At 35.5% G+C, this 19,162-nt stretch overlaps 1 protein-coding gene across 4 annotated transcripts in view; it reads left to right on the forward strand.

Annotated features, from left to right (window-relative positions):
• TDRD3 (tudor domain containing 3) overlaps positions 1–19,162 on the forward strand; it is a 184,473-nt gene that overhangs the window by 105,112 nt on the left and 60,199 nt on the right. For all 4 annotated transcript variants that reach the window (XM_037038695.1, XM_037038694.1, XM_037038696.1 and 1 more), the window contains exons 8-10: positions 6,129–6,269; positions 10,545–10,701; positions 13,277–13,402. In XM_037038695.1, coding sequence (XP_036894590.1) covers positions 6,129–6,269; positions 10,545–10,701; positions 13,277–13,402 — 424 coding nt within the window. The remainder of the gene's footprint in view (positions 1–6,128; positions 6,270–10,544; positions 10,702–13,276; positions 13,403–19,162) is intronic.

The raw sequence follows: 19,162 nt of genomic DNA on the forward strand, positions 1-19,162 counted from the left end.
TCGCCATCTTAACCCCTTCCCCCTAATTGCTTCTTATTTTAGTAGAGGGTTTGCTATCATTGATTGAGCTTGATAAAACTTTTTGAGGATAATTTTCTCCTGTGATTTTCCTCTCAGCAACTTCTGAGAATGCAGGTAAAAATCAGAGGATAATCAGTAGCTCAGGATTTGTATCTGTCAGTTTTCATTTCTAAATCTATTTAATGTATAGTAAAAAAAGTTTTTTTCTTAATATATTATTTTTATTCTTTATTTAATATATAATAAAATTTTATATATACATATAAATATACATATAACCCCATATTTATGTCATACACATTTATATGTATGTATTTATTATTAATATTCAAATGTTTTAAAATTATGTTTAAGTTCTTTCTTACTTGAAATAGGTGTTTTCTCTAGTTATTAGCCTTTGATAAGAAATTTTAATTTATGAATTAGTAGTTTAGATAGGATTTTCTTTTTAAAAAAATTATATGTATATATTTTTTAATTGTTGTTCAAGTACAGTTTTCTGTATTTTACTCCCATCCTAGAGTGCTCCCCACCTCCCTTCCATTTCCACCCCTGTTTGTTTTTGTCTATGTGCCCTTTATACTTGTTCTTGTAAATCCTTCCCCTTTTCCCCTGAAATTCCCTCCCCTCTCCCCTCTGGTCCCTTTCAGCCTGTTCTGTATTTCAGTGTCTTTGGTTGTGTTTTGCTTGCTTGTTTGTTTTGTTGTTTAGGTTCCTAGACAGGATTTTTTTAACTAGTAAGTTAGACAGAATTTTCCTAACCAGTAAGATTGAAATTGTTTTTGTTATCAAAACCAGTAATGAATCTTAGCTAACTGCCCTTCTGTTGAGATACAAAGTTGAAGGAGCAGACTTCTTGTATTTTGGTGGTGGTTCTGCAGCATGTCTTCCTATCATCAGTCTAGTGTAAGAGGCCAAGAGCACAGACTCTGGAATGAGGCAACCTGGAAGCATATCCTACTGACAAGCTTGGATATGTTATTAAATTTTGTAACCTGTTTTTCTTTATGAAAAAAAGATAATAATGGTACCTACTTCATGTGATTATGGTGAGAATTAAAATTGATAATCTTTAAAACATTTAGAATACTACATGGTACAGATTATCATATTCCTTTACTAAAAAGCTGTTAATAAACCTGACTATTGCTATTCTTTAGCATTTTCTCTATTGTAAAGCATATTTTAAAAAATGATTTTAATATTTCTGAAATTAATACATTTTACACAGTTTACATGAAATATATTTCTTTTTTCCAAAAATCTATTTGAAATATTGGAGTTTCAGAAGAGGATATTGGGGATAGATCAAATTCTTAATGACTTTGGGAAAGTTCTTTTGATTTATACTTTACTTCAACTTTTCTCTCAATATTTTGGCTGATGTAGTTTCCACTATCTATTCATTGGAATATAGTTAACATACTGTAATATGTTTCATTTTTTAAGGTCATGCTTGATCATGTTATATTTTTTCCATAAGTATTTAATAAGTAAAAGTCATAGTTTTCTGAAGAACACTTGACTTCTCAATTTATATATGATGGAGTTGAGGGAGGCTAAGAAGTTGCCCGAGTTTACCCAGTGACAATTCTGGGACTAAACCTATGTGTGTTATAGTAGAAGATTATATTTATATATTTCTATGTATTGATAACTATGTACACATATTTATGTTTAATCTTTCTGAACATCAAAATCACATAACAATGTAATTGTTCTAAAAGGATGTTTTATGATCTTTCATCAAGGTGCTTGGATTGATTTGGTGAAATCTACTACAAATGACTAAGTGGCAATTTTCATTCTGTTTTTTCTTTTATTCCTTCATTGAGCAAATATTTTTTTGAGAACCTACTGTATGCAGGAAGTATTTTAAATGCTTAGGTTTAATCAATGAACAAATAGACAAATGATCCCTACCCTTATCAAGTTTATATAATAGTAAGGGTGACAAACTAATACATAATAAGTATATAAATTTATGTAGGTTAGAAGTTGGTAAGAGTGATGGAGAACAAAGGAAAAGTAGACTAGGATAGGGAGTTCAGAGTGCCATTTGTGGGGCAGGGGTATAATTTACAAGAGGATGCTCAAAAATAGAGAACTCTTTGTAATTCTTGTGTAGTTTACATACTAGTAAAGACAGTAAATTTAGTATGTACACATACTAAATAAGTAAATTGTAGATTTTAGTTTTAAATGTAGTAGTTTGATTAGGCCTTATCATAATGAGATTTGAGCAAAACTTGAAAGAGATAAGAAATTAATTATGTTGTTATCTGAGAGGCTTATTGTAAGGAGATTGAAAGTGAAAGATCGAAAGTAGGAGTATATTCTCAGGGAATAGGAAAGTGGCTAGTGGAAGCAGAAAGAGCAAAGCGACAAGTTGTAGAATATAAAGTTAAGTGATAATGGGGTCCTGCCTGTACGGGCTCCTGTAAGCCATCTTAAAGACATTGGCCTTTATTCAGAGAGAAATGAGGAGCCTCTGTGGGATTTTCAGCAGTAACATCAGCTGATCTACAGTTTTTAATATACATTTTAGAGACAGAGGAGTGGAGAGAGTGAGAGAGAGAAAGAAGGAGAAAGAAACTGATTTGTTACACTTATTTATGCAGTTTTTGGTTGTTTCTTATATGTGCTCTGATCAGGGATTGAACCCACAACCTTGGTGTATTGGGATGACATGGCACTCTAACTAACTGAGCTACCCTACATTTTAAAAGTCTAATTCTGGCTCTTGTGTTCAGAACAGATTGTAGAGCAGGAGGATTGGAATCAGACATGTTAGGAAATTATTGATGTAATACTCCAGGTGGAGAAAAATGGTGGTAGTTTGAGTGAAGATGGCAGCAGTGCAGGTGGTACAAAGTGGTCAGATCTGTAATTTTGAAAGTAGAGTTATCCAGATTTTTGACAGATTGAATGTGGCATGTGAGAGAGGAAGCAATGTCATGAATAACTTCAAGGGCTTTGTCTTGAGAAATGAGCAGGGTAGAGTTGCTTACCTTGAATTAGAGAGGACTGGAATGGAACAAGTTGGAAGGAAAAATATTTGGTATTTTATTTTGAACCTATTAATATTGAAGTGCGTAACAGACATCCTTGTCGCAATATTTGATAGGCAGTGAGACAGAAGAGTGTAGTTGAAGGGTGAGCTTTGGAATGGACGTATGGATTTGAGAGTTGTAGTCATTGGTTGATATTTTAAATCATGAGTTAAATAAGATCACCAAAGGAATTAGGGCTGATAAGGAAGAGAAAAGGGTAAGGAATGAATGTGGTTGCATTTCAACCTTACAGGTTGGATGAAGTTGAACCAGCCAAGGTATCACTGGTAAGATATTATGAAAACAAGACAGTGCAGAAATTGTATCGTGGAAGAAGGAGCGTTGAATTTATCAAAGACTGATGAAAAAATAATGTAAAACGTGGCCTGAGAACTAATGTAGAATTGGGGAAATCATTCATTCACTCCACATTATTCTTAACATTCATAGAAGTGGTGTTAAGATAAAGTATAAGTGTACAGATACCAGTGGTGGGTTGGTGTGGTGAAAATTGTTCAAGTTCTTCAGTGATTATTTTAGTTATTTCAGTGAGGGAGTAGGTAAGGCCATCCATGACAGTGGGGGAGAAGATGAGATGCTGGAGGCTTGAGTAGTGAGGAGAACAAGCAAAACTCTGGTCTGGAAGATTGGGAGGGTGGATGGGCTAGGGAAATGTAGGAAGATTTGCTAGGCAAATCTTCAATTGCTAGGCAGCATTGAAGGCCCACTTGAATTGCATGGTCATGGTGATCTCACATGTGTTTAATTCACATAATATGCACAAGATGGTGTAGCTCATAAAGGACATCAGTTGCCTTATGGATAATGTTTAAGTTGTGATGTTTCTAGATATTTATATGTTTAGTGAGTAACAACTGCTTTAAAGTATTGAAAAGCAGTACTGAAAATACTATTTATCCTATTTCTTAATCCATAAAATGGAAAGAAAATAATAAGGAAATGTAACCAGAAGATGAGATTATTTCACTGGCACCAAAAGAAAAAATACTTTTGGAGTTACAGAATTTAAATTCCAGGAATATATTTAATTTGGAACAGGTCAGGCTCCAGACTTTTCAGGTAACTATGTTTGAATATATTAAACAAAACAATATTATTGCCATCTCTTATGAGTGTTTACTATGTACCAGTTACTGAATTTATCACTCATGTCAATGATGTCATTTGATTCTCAAAATATCCCTGGCAGGTGAATTTTCTCCTCTCAGTTTTAAGCATGAAAAATCTGAGGCCTGTGGAAGGAGGAGGTTAAATGATTTGTCTCAGGGCAGGGGCTCCAGAGCGTGGCTGAGCCAGGGAATTAGTCCCACCTGTGTTCTTAACCATACTCCATTGTCTCCCAGCCTAATGAACTTTGTATCACATTAGTGTAAACTCACATATTTTTTATGGTTGTACAAGTAATGACTATCAAGACATTCCAAATCTGTTTTTTTACTGGGATTGCATAAACCCAAAATTAAATGAATCCAGTAATACATATTTGGTTTTTGAAGATGTTGTTTTACTTTTGATTTGAATTAAATTCATATATTGTAGTGTATCAACTACCTAGTGGAGATATTTACTATTGTGTCCATAAATGCTTATCTAAAATCATTTTTTGTTTTTCAGGTTTTATTTCTTTATATTTCACCTGATCCAAAATAATTTCCCAATATTACATAAATTTATATCTAAGATGTTTGCTTACTGTAATAATTTAAAAACATTTAAAAATATATTGATCATCATCTTGAATAAAATCAAGTCTTGACTGCCTCCTCTTTTATTAGATATATTAAATTATGGAGATATTATGTAAGTGATGCTAAATTTAATATTATGCAAGTAACAACTGTGAGATTTTTATTTTTTTTAAGAGAGAGGGGGAGAGAAGGACACAGAGAGGGAGAAAAAGCATTGATTGGTTGCCTCTTGCATGTCTCAGCTGGGGACCTGGCCTGCAACCCAGGCATATGCCCTGACTGAATAATTGAACCAGCGACCTTTTGGTTCAGAGGCCGACACTCAATCCACTGAACCATACCAGCCAGGGCTATGAGATGCTTTTAAATCATGAATTTGTATTTTTCCAAACCAATGTTCTTTATGCTGTAGTGTTTTCAGAATAGCTTTGATAAAACATAACTGAAATCAAATAAAATTTTCAAATTTGATTATACATGCAATTATTCAAATAAGGTAGCCAAAATAAGAAATACGGACTTTAAAATTTTCATATATGGTTGGTAAGACAGCATATGTAATTAATATGAATAATAAATTAGTAATAAAAGTTTTAATCTATTATTGATATTTATATTATTTGTTTACCTTCTAAGATTATAGAATTATATTACTAGATCATGGACATAATGTAACTGACTCTTGGACAGGTTCAATGCCTTACTGATGATAGCCTTGCCATGTATCTGGATTTGTAACCCAAGCCTCATGATATTAGTCAAGTATTTTACCCTAGAATTATTATTTTTATTTTTTTAAATATTCTATTTATTTATCTTTAGAGGGGAAGGGAAGAAGAGAGGAAGAGAAACATCAATGTATGGTTGCTTCTCATGCATCCCCTGCTGGGAACTCGCCCCTGCTGGGAACTGGCCTGCAACCTAGGCATATGCCCTGACTGGGAATCGAACCACGATCGTCTGGTTCACAGGCCGTGCTCAATCCACTGAGCTACACCAGCCAGGGCCCTAGAATTATTTTTGATACCTGTTCTCCATAGTGCTAGTATTTAATTTTCTTCTGTATTACTGCCTACTTAAATTTATTATGAGTTGCCTTGTACACTTAAAAATTATAGTTATAAAATTATTTTATTGCTTTGCCTAGACTTGTGGGGAGAAAAGTTTATGGCTAGTAGATACTTGTTTAAGAAATTAACTACCAATTTATTTTTTCATGTACAATATAATTAAGAAACTTTTAACTACTTCAGTTTTGTTAGATATTTTTAGTTGTATCTTAGCCTTTAGAATTATTTTTAAATGCTATTTATTTATATCTTTGTTCTCTTTCTCTTATCTAAAGACCAAGACATTTGGAGGAGGTGGCGGTGGTGCTAGAAGTAATCTCAACATGAGCGCTGCTAGTAACCGAAATAGGGAAATTTTGCAGAAAGAAAAGTCTACCAAATCAGAGGGGAAACATGAGGGTGTCTACAGAGAACTGGTAAGGCTGAAGAACCAACACAGAGTTAATGTGTTCTTTCTTTAATAACCTTGATGATGTTTTATTTTTTTCTTGCAACCACCGTTGGCCTTCAGTGTATTATGGATAGATGTTACAACTCTAAAAAGGCTTTCATTAAGATTTACAATTCATTCATGGAAAATTTGGATTGTTTGAAAGATAATTTACTTGAAACTTCCATTTTATTTAAATTTATAATATCTGAATATAACATCATTTGGAATAGATTGATAAAAACCATCAAATTATATAGAGGGTTCTCAAAGGAAATTATATTCTAAAACTTGATGCATCAAAACGTAGATATCTGCCCTTCCCACAAATTTTGTCTCTGTTTTGTTTTGTTTTTGAAAAAAACATATTGAAATAAGTTTATGTAAATTACAGACTCAATTGTAAAATATATCAGGAATTTTAAGATAAATAAGAAGAGCCAAACATATTTCTAATATGCTGCAGAATCCTTAGAATATAACAGAACTGACAAGAATTCATTTTCCTCTGTCTTTAAAGGTTGAATTACTTTGGATGACATTATCTGTAGAATACAGATTAATAAGACTAGCTTAAATAATGGGAATTTATTATCTCATATAACAAGAAATCCAGAGATAGATGTTTACAAAAGTTGATAAATTTAACAATGTTGGGACTCTGGTGAGCATCTCTGTGATTTATTGTTATAGGATTCTCTATACATTAAATCGCAATTGAAAAAATTCAGAGTCAGGAAGGAAAGGGGTCCGTTCCCTGGGAATGGGTCTGTTTTATCAGATAATAAAATATTTTTGGAATCTCCTACAACTTTCCTTTGTGTCTCATGGTCTAAAAATAGGTCACATGCCTCATAAATTAATTAAACACTGGCCAAGGAGAATGGTTCTATAACTATGGACTAGCTTTCTTTTCCTTGTACATATGCCCATTTAATTATTGGGGAAAATATTCAGGGCTTTAAGGATAAAGTCAATATAGCAAACTGAAAAATACATCGTCCCTAACTTAAGAAGATCTTAAACATTACTAAATTGAGAACACTTCTGTGGGAATGTTTTGGTATAAAATATCAGAGGCTTGCACTTTGGGGTAATTGCAAATATTAAAAACATATGAAGATAGTGATATCACAAAGATGGCAATATAGAAATTTCTAGGAATTTGCCTATCCACTGAAATAATTATTGAGTTGAGAGGCACTGTCTGAAGTAACTGTTTTATCACCATGGAGCCTAGTCAGACTCTTCAGTATCCAGAGTAGTGATTGATGGAGAAGATGCCAGTCATAGGGATAATAGAACAAAGACTTAGGTGAACACATAACACAAAATATAATTTTTGGAAAAGAATTTTTGAAAGTACCTAAACAAACTTGAAAATGCAGTCTTTATCCACGGGCCTGCGAACCACACGATCACGATCATGGTTCGATTCCCAGTCAGGGCACATGCCTGGGTTGCAGGCCAGCTCCCAGCAGGGGACTCATGAGAGGCAACCATACATTGATATTTCTTTCCTTCTTTCCTTTCCTTCCTCTCTAAAGATAAATAAATAAATAATCTTTTTTTTAAAAAGCTAAGGCATTTTTATTTTTAAAAAATGCAGTCTTTATCAAGTAATACCATCAGTTCCTGAGGAGGAGGAAGAATCTGATTTACAAAATTACCATCATTGTGGTATTCAAAATGTCAAGTTCTCAAAAATATTACAAAGCACACCAAAACAACAACAACAACAAACCAGGAAAATATGACTCAGTCATAGGAAAAAGAAATGGATAGACATTATTTCTAAAGAAACCCAGGTATTAGATGTGCTAAACTAAGACTTTAACTATCTTAAATATGTTCAGAGGACTGAAGTAGACCATTGACAAGGAAATACAAGAAATCATGAGAGCAATATTTGAACCAGTAGGGAATACCAATGAAGAGATAATTGTTTTTTGAAGGGTTAGAAATTATAAAAAAGAAACCAAACAGCATTTCTGGAGCTCAAAAATACATTAGCTGAAACTTAAAAAGAAATTATTAGTCAGGTTAAACATCAGACTAAAGCAGGCAGAAGAAAGAGTAAATGAATTTTAGTATGTGGCAATTAAAGTGACCCAGAGTAGCATGCAGAAAGAGAAAAAGAATAGAGGAAAATAGAGCTGAGGGACTTGTAGGGTACAGTCAAATATACTAACATATATATTGTGGGAGTCTATGTGGAAGGGATGGAAAAGATATTTGAAGAAATAATAGCCCCAAATGTGATGTTATCGTGAATCTACAAATCCAAGAAACTTCACAAATTCCAGGAGGATAAAATCAAAGAGAGACACAACAAGACATATTATAATCAAGTTGTTGAGAGCTGAAGACAGAGAAGTCTTAAAATCAGTGAAAGAAAAATAAGTGGTCAAGAACAGGAAAGCTCAATAAGATAAACAGCTAATTTCTCATTAGAAACTATGGAAGCAAAAAGCAATTGGGTGATATATTGAAACTAATGAAAGGAAAAACTGTTAACCAAGAATTCTATACCCAGGAAAACTGTTACTCAAAAATTAAGAACATCAAAAGAATAACTTAAAATACTGGTATAAATTTGAGTGTACATGAATTATTCTAATAACTAGGTATTCTTTTATTAGCTGGATGGTTTTCAATTCTCTTTTTTAACAGTTGATCAAGACGTGATTGGGGTGTCAGCTGATAACTCCTTAAAATAATTTTTTGTAATAGATGATATTATAGGTTGAATTGTGTCCTTCCCTAAAGACTTATTGGATTCCTAACCACCGGTATCTTAAAATGTGACTTTATTGTGACATAGGGTCTTTACAGTGGTATCAAGTTAAAAAGAGGGCAGTAGAGTAGGCTCTAATTCAATATAACCCTAATTCAATCTCTTTATGAAGAGGGAAAATTTAGACACAGGTAGAGCCACATATATAGAGAAAACGACCTGAAGATCCTTGGTGAAAGAATGGCCATGTGACTGGAGTGATGCGTGTATAAGCCAAGGAATGCCAAGGGTGGCTAGAAACAACAGATGCTGGAAAAAGCAAGGAAGTTCCCCCCTAGAGATGTCAGAGAGAGTGTGGCACTGCCAACACCTTGGATGAGATTTGGCTAATGCAAATCAGATCAACAAGAAAGTTAGAATAAGGTGTACCAAGGTTGGGGATTGATTATTAAAAGATTTTTTTCAAGTTAAGTTCTATGTATGGGGCAGTTTTTTAATTAGATATTTATGAAGATAGTTGGGAGAGAAAGTTTTGGAAGGTTTGATTATTTTTTACATTGAATTAAGTTTTCAAATAAGAAAGAATTATAGTTTTAATGTCCAGTCCATTTTGCATTTACTTTAGCATAGTTAGAGCATGGGTGTATATTTTCTCTCATGTGTCAACTCTGATCTATTGATAGTACCTACTGTGTTTAAAAAGGATTCTTTGTTTAGAAGGATACAATCAGAGTTTAGGAAGAAATACTGTGCTTTTTTCAATGTCTGCATGGGTATCAGTGACTGCCTGCAACATGCATGCCATGTATATCTTAAAACCTGTCCATCTGAATTCTTAGATGTAGTAAAGTTAATTCTGTATTTCACAGCAGGGCATGACTGAAGGAATTTCTTTATGGAACATGTTTATATTGCTTAAACAGTTCTGGAATTCAGGTCTAGATTTGTCGAGGAGATTTGGGTTCTGGCATTTGTAAAGTAGATTTTCCTACTCAGTCCGTGTGCAGATTGTCAAAGCATCATAGATAGACTATATGGCTAATAAATATACAGCAGATTGGTGCAGCAATGGAGAGTAGAAAAAACAAAGTAGAAAAAAATTAAGCTCTCATTTTGTTAGCTTCATTTTATTATTATTTTACATTTAGGACAGGTGCTATATAAACTATATTTTCTTTCTAGAATGGAGATGTATTAACCATAACAATTTTTAATTAGGTCATTTTTCCTGTCTATACTATTTTCAAAAGCCTTATCCTAGCATATCATAAATTGTTTTTGTTTTGCATTGGTAATGGTACTAAGTAACATCAGAGGGTACTCAAGGCACAGCCCTACATATCATTGCTGATTCTTCCTTGGCTATTGGTATAAAAAAACAGCAAGTGAATGTTTTATTTATTTGACATTTTTCCATAAGCATATGATGCAATTTTTAGTTTAATAAAATAATATGTAGTTAAAAACTTATACCTTGCTGTGTTTATTTATCATTAGCATACCTTTTCTCTTCATTCCTTACAGGTTGATGAGAAGGCTCTGAAGCACATAACAGAAATGGGCTTTAGTAAGGAAGCATCAAGGCAAGCTCTTATGGATAATGGCAACAACTTAGAAGCAGCACTGAATGTACTTCTTAACAGCAATAAACAGAAACCTGTTACAGGTCCACCTCTGAGAGGTATAAGTCATTAAGCAATGTGCCAGGTAGTGTTTGCTTTTTGGAGGAGTGTATGTTGCAGACAGAGTCTGGGTTTTGTTGCTCTGAGGTCTAAAAATATATTTACCATTGTGGTAAGTGCTTCCAGTTCTGTAACTACAGAAATTTTTGGAGGTTCCTCTGCATTTTTTTTTCATCTTTATGTAAAATAGGTCTAACAATATCTTATTTAACAGGGTGGATGTAACACAGAAAATATAAAGTGTCTAGTTCTATTAATTATGTCACTTGTATAAATAACTAAAGAATCTGCAAACTTTTTAAATTATAAGAACAGGACAATTTAGTGTTATCCTTTAATTGCATAGTTGAATGTATTATATGATTTTTAATTGCATAGTCAAATATATTATGTGATTTTTAAAGTCCTAATCCTATATTCTTTAAAAATAATAAGTGGATACAGAAAAATTTTATGAAAATTATTTTTTCCTTAGAAGATAATTTATATGAACAAAATTAAGTTTCTAGATAGATCATTTGGATGATTAAAAGTACTAATTAATACAGTTATTAAAATTTTTTTATTGACTTCTGGCTAAGACGGAGGCATAGGTAGATGTACTTTGCCTTCTCACACAACCAAAAGAAAGACAACAACTAATTTAAAAACAAAAAATGAGCAGATCAGCCATAAAATAGAACTGTATGGAAGTCCAACAACCAAGGAGTTAAAGAAGAAACATTCATCCAGACTGGTAGGGGGTCTGAGACAGACAGCCAGGGTGGAGAGGATGTGTGGCAAGGCAGCAGCTGGAGGAGTGGGCAGGCACGATAGTGGCTGATGGCATGTGGATAAACTGGGAGCAACCGTGCGAGGGAGACAGGCTGTGCAACCCAGGGTCCCAGCAGGGGAAAAGAAAGCCTGAAAACCTCTGGCTATTAAAACATGTGGGAGTTGTGGTGGTGGGAGAGACTCCCAGCCTCAGAGCAGAGCTCATTGGAGAGATCCACAGGGTCCTGGAACATACACAAACCCACCTACCTGGGAATAGGCATAAGAGGGGCCCAATTTGCTTGTGGGTAGCAGAGGGAAGTGACCGAAAGACAGCTGAGAGGCAAGCAAGCAAGCATCATTGTTCCCTCTCTGACCACTCCCCCACATACAGTGCCATAACTCAGCTACTTAAGTTGCTTTGACCTGGTGAATACCTAAGGCTCAGCCTTTGCTATATAACAGGTGTTCTGAGACAAAGAAATTGGCCCAAATGAGAAAAAAGATCAAAGCTCCAAAAATATAACCAATCGATGAATAGATAGCCAACCTATCAGATGCAAATTTCAAAACACTGGTAATCTGGGTGCTTACAGAAATGGCTGAGTATGGTTTCAAAATGGAGGAAAAAGTAAAGGCTATGGAGAGTGAAATTTAAAAGATATATACAGGGAACCAGCAGTAAAGGGAAGGAAACTGGGACTCACATCAATGGTTTGGACCAGAAGGAAGAAACAAGCATTCAAAAAAATGAGGAAGCTTAGAAACACCTCAGGACAACTTTAAACGTTCCGACATCTGAATCACAGGGGTGCTAAAAGGAAAAGAGGAAGAGTGAGAAATTGAAAACTTACTTGAACAAATAATGAAGGAGAACTTCCCCAATCTGGCAAAGGAAATCGACTTCCAGGGAGTCCAGGAAGCTCAGAGAGCCCCAAAGAAGTAGGACCCAAGGAAGCACACACCACAGCACATCATAATTACATTGCCCAAGAGTAAAGATAGGAGAGCAACTTAAAAGCAGCAAGAGGAAAGGAGACAGTTACCTACAAAGGAGTTTCCATAAGACTGTCAGTTGATTTCTCAAAAGAAACCTTGCAGGCAAGAAGTGGCTGGAAAGAAGTATTCCAAGTCATGAAAGCCAAGAACCTACATCCAAGATTACTCTCTCTAGCAAAGCTATCATTCAGAAGGGAAAGGCAGATAAAGTGCTTCCCAGATAAGGTCAAGTTAAAGGAGTTCATTATTACTAAGCCGTAATTATATGAAATGTTAAAACGGCATATATAAGAAAAAGAAGATCAAAACTATAAACAGTAAAATGACAAGAGACTCACAACTATCAACAACCAAACCTAAAAAGAAAAACAAACCAAGCAAGCAACTAGAACAGGTACATAATCACAGAAATGGAGATCACATGGAGGGTTATCAGTGGGGAGGTGGAAAGGGCATAATGCTGGGAAAGGAACAGGAAATAAGAAGAGTAGTTGGTAAGTACAGAGTATCCAGGGGAGGCTAAGAATAGTATAGGAAATGGAGAAGCCAGAGAACTTATATTTATGATCCACGGACATGAACTAAGGTGGAGGCATGCTGGTGTGTGTGAGGGTGGAGTGGAGTGAAGAGGAGAAAAAAATGGGACAATTGTTAGAGCATAATCAATAAGATATACTTACAAAAACAAAAATATTTTTATTATGAATGATGTAGAATATACAGAAAAATATATATAAAATCCTACTTAAGATGTCTGCTAGTTATAATTTAGTGTATTTTGTTCTTTTGTTTTTACATGTACTATATATATGTCTTCTTAAGGTAAAGGAAAAGGCAGGGGGCGAATAAGATCTGAAGATGAAGAAGAACTGGGAAACACAAGGCCATCAGCACCAAGCACCTTATTCGATTTCTTGGAGTCTAAAATGGGGACTTTGAGTGTGGAAGGTAGGCTAACTCAATGTAGATTTTTTTTAAAGACCAAACTTCATTGTAATTGTACAAAAGGGTTTACTAGTGCAACTAACAGTATGAACCTCTGCTCCAGGTGTTTATAAATTTCTTTAATTATAAATTGCCTATTTGATAAAAACACACAAGAAAATTGTAGTCATTATAATTTGAAATGTTAGATGGCAGCTTATTTTGTTGTCTTACTGTACGTTGAGTAATAATGCCAAACTCTTTTTCCCCAACTTTACTAGGTGGCAGATTTAGCTATGGAAACACATCACTATGTTGGGAAAATGTTAATTATATAATCTTATATAATTTATTTTTATTGTAAAGTTGTGTACTTTGTAATATGATATATTCTGTCAATTAACATAAATGCTGAAAAGAGAAATAAGTATGTTAAATATGTATCTTTTCTCTTAGCATGGAGCGCGGTAAATATTTTCTAAAAGAGTAAGTTTTCAAAATAAGATTTCAAAAACTTAAGAAAATAATACTGTTAAATTCATTTCTCACTTTTATATATATTTTGAGTCTATTAAAGTTCAGAGATAAAATGCTTTATAGCAAATTTAAAGTATTCATATTGTATGAAAACAAGCTTATTTGTTGCTAGATTACATAGGAAAGGTAATGTAATTAAGAAAACATATTTGATGTGGAGAATATTTATAAGCGAACACATCTAAGAGCATGTTTTTGTAATCAATATTTTCTTGATTATAAATCATAATGTATTGGTTTTCCATTGTTGTTTAACCAATAATCACAAAAATCAGTGGCTAAAAACAATGGAAAAATATTATCTGTGAGTGAGGAATCCAGGCTTCAGTGGGGCTTCTGCTCAGTCTTAAGTACTGGAATCAAGATTCCAGTTGGTTTATGATCTTGTCTGAGACTTGAGGTCCTCTTACAAGTTCACAGGTGGTTAGCAACACTCAGGTCCTTGTGGATACAGTACTGGGGAGAGCTTTCAGCTGCCAATGGCCTTCAGGACCTAGCTGCAGGGCCCACTCCACAGGCAGTTCACTTGTTTGTTTGCTTCTGCAAAGCCAGCAGGAGAATCTCAGCTGCTGCTTCCAATTCCTCTGACTTCCTGACATTTTTGTGCCAACCTTCCTTTATACTATCCTAATCAGGGCTCCTTTGATTTCCTTTTATCTTTCTGTCTCCCTACATTTGTTTTTGACTCCTGAGGTATCTCCTCAGGAGTCATAATGTGGTTGAGATTGAGGAAAGTGATTCCACTGTGAACTGTGGGCCTGCAGTGCTTCACTTCTCGCAGAATGCATCTTAAACTAATAAAATGAACCAATATTAGCATTCTGCTTGAAAAAAGGTATCAAAGTTAACTAAGGTATGTGGTAAGAATGATACATTCAAAAGTGAACCTCTGTGTTAGAGAAATTTACTTCCTAGAGGACAAAAATATATGAATACTTTGTTAATAGTGGATATTATTTGAGTAGAATATATTATATTTATGTTACTGTTATCACTGTGACACAGAGTCAGCAAGAATGTGAGAAAGATAGGGGCATTGTAATAGTATTCTAGACCCTTGATTTTCCCAGTGAATATATTGTGATCTTTCCAAATTCCCGAATTCAAGAAATTAAATATATTTCCAATATTTGTACAGGCTGTTAAATTTTATACAAATTCCCATGTTCCTATAATCATCCTAGCCCCAGAAATTACCTTCTCCTCCAGCGTACATTACAGTTTACTATCCTGCTTGATGACCATTATTCTCAGAGAAGCAAATGTCATTCTTTCCTAAAGGTACTGTGTGGGAAGGCCAGCTGACCAAGACGGGAAATGGGGAGAAGGCTTTGTAGAGGAGGTGACGGGTATGAGGAGTGTCGGGGTGAAGGGCAGTCGAGGTAGAGGGGGCTGTGGGTGTCCAGGCCTGGAGGCACCAGAGCACCACTGCCCTGTGCTGGGAGGGCGTGGCAGAGGTGGAGGTGGAAGGGCAGGGATCAGAGTGGTAGGCTGGAACCAGATCGAGGAAATTTTGTCCTAAGGAGACTTTATTTTATCCAGATGGCTGTGCAAAGCTGTTAAAAGGTTTTGGACATGAGAGCAATGAGGTTTGTTTGGTGTTTTCAGAAAAAATTGTTTTTCCCTCTGTATGCAAGGTAGAAAATGGGATTTTTTAAGTGAGTCTACAATTGCACGTGTCATGAAAAATCATTCATTCTGTAACTGTAGTAGGACAGGGTGCTATCATTTATTTTTCTGATTTTGTAAACCTTTTATTGTAGATAACTGATTATCACATGTAGTTTTCTTAGAGATTTTTTGTAGCATTAACTTTCTAAAAATTGTATCTTTCACTTGGAACCTAATGTAATTCTAATTGACATTTTTATTGTGGGAAAGACTTTCCTTGCAAGTTCCCCCGTGTGCCACAGGTGAGAGTAAACATGACAGAGATATGATGTGATCTGCTTGGGGAGAAGTGGTCATTTTCCCAGAGGGAAAAGGCCATGAGCAGTAGCCAGTTTCTCGGGGGAAAAAGGTGTTGGGCCCCCTCCTCCAGGGGCTTTTATTGGGTTGTAATACATAGGAATACAGGGCGGCAAGAATCAAACAGTAGGTAACATTTCAAAGGAATCTGAGGGCTTAGTATGAGTCCAAGTCTGTCAGGAACAGAGTTTTAGGGTTTCCTGATAGAACCCTTAACATATGAATGAAAACACTCTTAGCAGAGCAGATTTCACAGGTTTATCAGCAAGTCTTTGTGATGCCAGATTCTTCCCCAGGATACACTCTAGCAAGGCAAAGAGCTGCACCCCTTCCCATCAGGTATTCAGGCTTAAGGAGATTAGAGCCAGGAAGCGCTTCTCCCAGAGAACATGGGGACTCGGGCTATGTCAAAGCCGGGGGGCAAGAGTCCACTGCTCTTTGTTGCAGGCCCCTGAGTCCTTCCATGAAGACCTCCCAAGTGATCATGTCTGGCCTAGGTTGCCCCTCCTCCGAGGGGTCTTACCTGTCAATGACTTCCGACTGTGCTTTGGAGGCAGGGAGGAAACTGAGGCAGCATTTGCTACCAGAGACAAGCTTTGTCTCCTGTGGCTCGCATTCCAGAGGTCACTTGTTCATCCTTAGCCACAAGGGGTAAAGTTATAATTCCTAAAACTAGGCAGAGCGGTTCACAACATTTTATAAATTTTCTGGAAAAAATGAGTTTGGATTACATTGGTTTATGAGAGTAACCCCTAATTAAAGTGTTTGATGTAATACATAATGACTTGATGTCAATTTGGGAATATTCAGTTGCTCATTTTGTGAGGGGGTTGTGTTCTAAAAAGCTCTTATATAGGGATTCTTTTTAAATTTAGTTTTATATTTTGGTTATTATGGTTGCTGGCTAGATTATCAGGCCAACTCCAAAAAGTCAATTTTTATGTTATAACCTAAGTTTATCAATATGTCACTTCAATAATACATTGCTACTATTTAAAACAATGCCCAGTGGGAATATGTATTTAAGTTTCAATTTGGGACAGAAGAAGTAGGTTTGATTTTTTCCTTATCATGGAAGAAATTTAGGTTGGCCAGAGAGGGAGAAAGGGGTGCCTTGAGGCAGTAACTTCACTGCTCTAACTTTGTACACCTATATGAAACCGGGGTAGCAGCCTTAACTGGTTCTGAATGAGGACCAGGGACACTGTGAGAAAGGTGCACGGAGTAACCCTCTACTATCCCCTCGTTGTGTAGCTTATTTTGTAAGTTCAGTGCTTTTTACCATTTACGTATTTTAAGTTAAATAAATATTGGAAATAAGAACTCATCTAACATAAGTGTTTGGACACGATCACAGATGATCAGGTTTCCCCTTTCCAGGATCCAGCCTTGTCTCCCACTTTCCCTCTTTTATTCCTTAGTTCACGGAATTCTGTAATCCCTCGAGAAGCGTAGTTACCTGATCCTCAGTCTGTTTGGCTGCTTGGTAATAGTTGAGAAGAGCACCTCTTTGCTAGTTGTATCTGTGACCTTTCTACTTTCAAACTTGCCCGCTTGTCTCTTGCAGGACTCCTAAAGGCAGTAAGAAGTAGCTGACACTTTCATACCAAGTTCTCTAAAGCATCGGCCACAGTAGTTAGGAAGTCTTGGTTTTATGACAGCAAGTTTAACTGCACAGTAAGTTCCAGCATACTGTTAGGAGATGAGCAGACTTTCACCACCCTGCCCCCTTCCTTTACTAGACTGGTTTTACACTGTAGGTTTTTGTCACTTTATCGCCCTACTTCCTGGCACCAATTTCTAAATTAGTTTGCTTTAAGATGTAAGCCACAGAAATTCAAGAAAGCAAAAAGGGAATTTATTGGTTCATATAGCTGGAAAGTCTTTCTCTGGCTCTGAATTCTGCTTTTCTCTGTTGACAGACTGTCTTCCTGTGTTAGCAGAGATTGCCCAGGTAGCTCTAGGCATAGCATGAGGCCAACATGTAAGATGGCATAATGACATACAAAGATATGCACGTAAAAAGACATATCTCAATTTTGCAAGCATTTTCTTTTCCTGGGAAAAAGTAAAACACTTTTCATCGTAAAATTACTGATTCCTCAAGCTCAGCTGAGTCCCACTGGGGATGCTTCTTTGAGGTGTTTGGAGTGGCTGGAATAGATGCCCAAAGAGACTCAGGGAAAGAGCACAGTCACTTGGTATCAAATCTCCATCATAATATGGGATAAAATATACTATGTATACTCTTTTTATGGAGTGGCATTATACTATTTCCTGTAGATTTTGTGAAAAGTAGCATTTGGTTAACAGTACTCCTAATTCCAAATTCTGCATAATATTCAGATGTAAATAATATATTTAGATGTTAGCAGATAAAATAGTAATGGTTGGTGGATAAATCATATGAAGTTGCAGGTTTTTGATAGTTGTTAGGTGTTGGTTTTGTTTTTATTTTATTTTCATCAAATTTTAAGCCAGTTTAAATAGTTTGGCTTATGGACTTATGGCTGGAATTTTGAAGACAGAAGAACAGAGACTGCAGGAAGGAAATGTGATATAATGGTGATAGCCTAATTAGAAAGGCCAGAAACTGATCAAGAGGAGAGAGAGAATGTGTATGTGTTAAGCTGGCTATTCTTGTGAAAGGTCTCCTTAAAAAAGGATCATCCATTATTGACTATTTTGTATTTACATCTAATTGCATCAGATAGCATTACTCCTCATTTCCTGCGGCAGCTGACTGATTGAAATCGATGTTGGAGTGCCTTTTTGGAAGCCAGGGACTAATGGTAGCTGTGTGAGTAGTCATAACCTGTAAGCACAACAGAGAGAATATGTAGCTATCTACACACTACTTGTCACTTTCTGTACCTCCCTGTTCCCATGGCCTTCCCTGTCCTTGGCTTTTTTTTTTTAATACGACTGACTTATTTTTATCATTCCATTTTTTAAAGTGCAAATTTCTAGTTAGTGCTTTAAGCTTAGCTTGAATTATTTCCAGTTCTGTTTTGTGCATCTGTTATTGTAACAGTGATTAGTCTGTGCCAGCAATACTGTGTCACAAATAGGTACAACTTAGTACTGAAATCTAGAGTAAGTATTCAGAAACTCTTTCAGTAATTTGACAATGCCTTAGCATTTGTTGCTGCATTTACACTAAGTAACAGTGCATTTACATAAAGTAACAGTCCACAGCTGTTTGGAAATTGAAATCAGAACCAACAACTACAACAAAAAACCTGGCCCTTTATTACAGTTTGTTTGAAATTCCTGGTC

The sequence above is a fragment of the Sturnira hondurensis genome, unplaced genomic scaffold (assembly GCF_014824575.4).
Source record: "Sturnira hondurensis isolate 20B ecotype Veracruz unplaced genomic scaffold, ASM1482457v3 Scaffold0024805, whole genome shotgun sequence".
In the NCBI taxonomy this organism is placed as follows: domain Eukaryota; kingdom Metazoa; phylum Chordata; class Mammalia; order Chiroptera; family Phyllostomidae; genus Sturnira; species Sturnira hondurensis.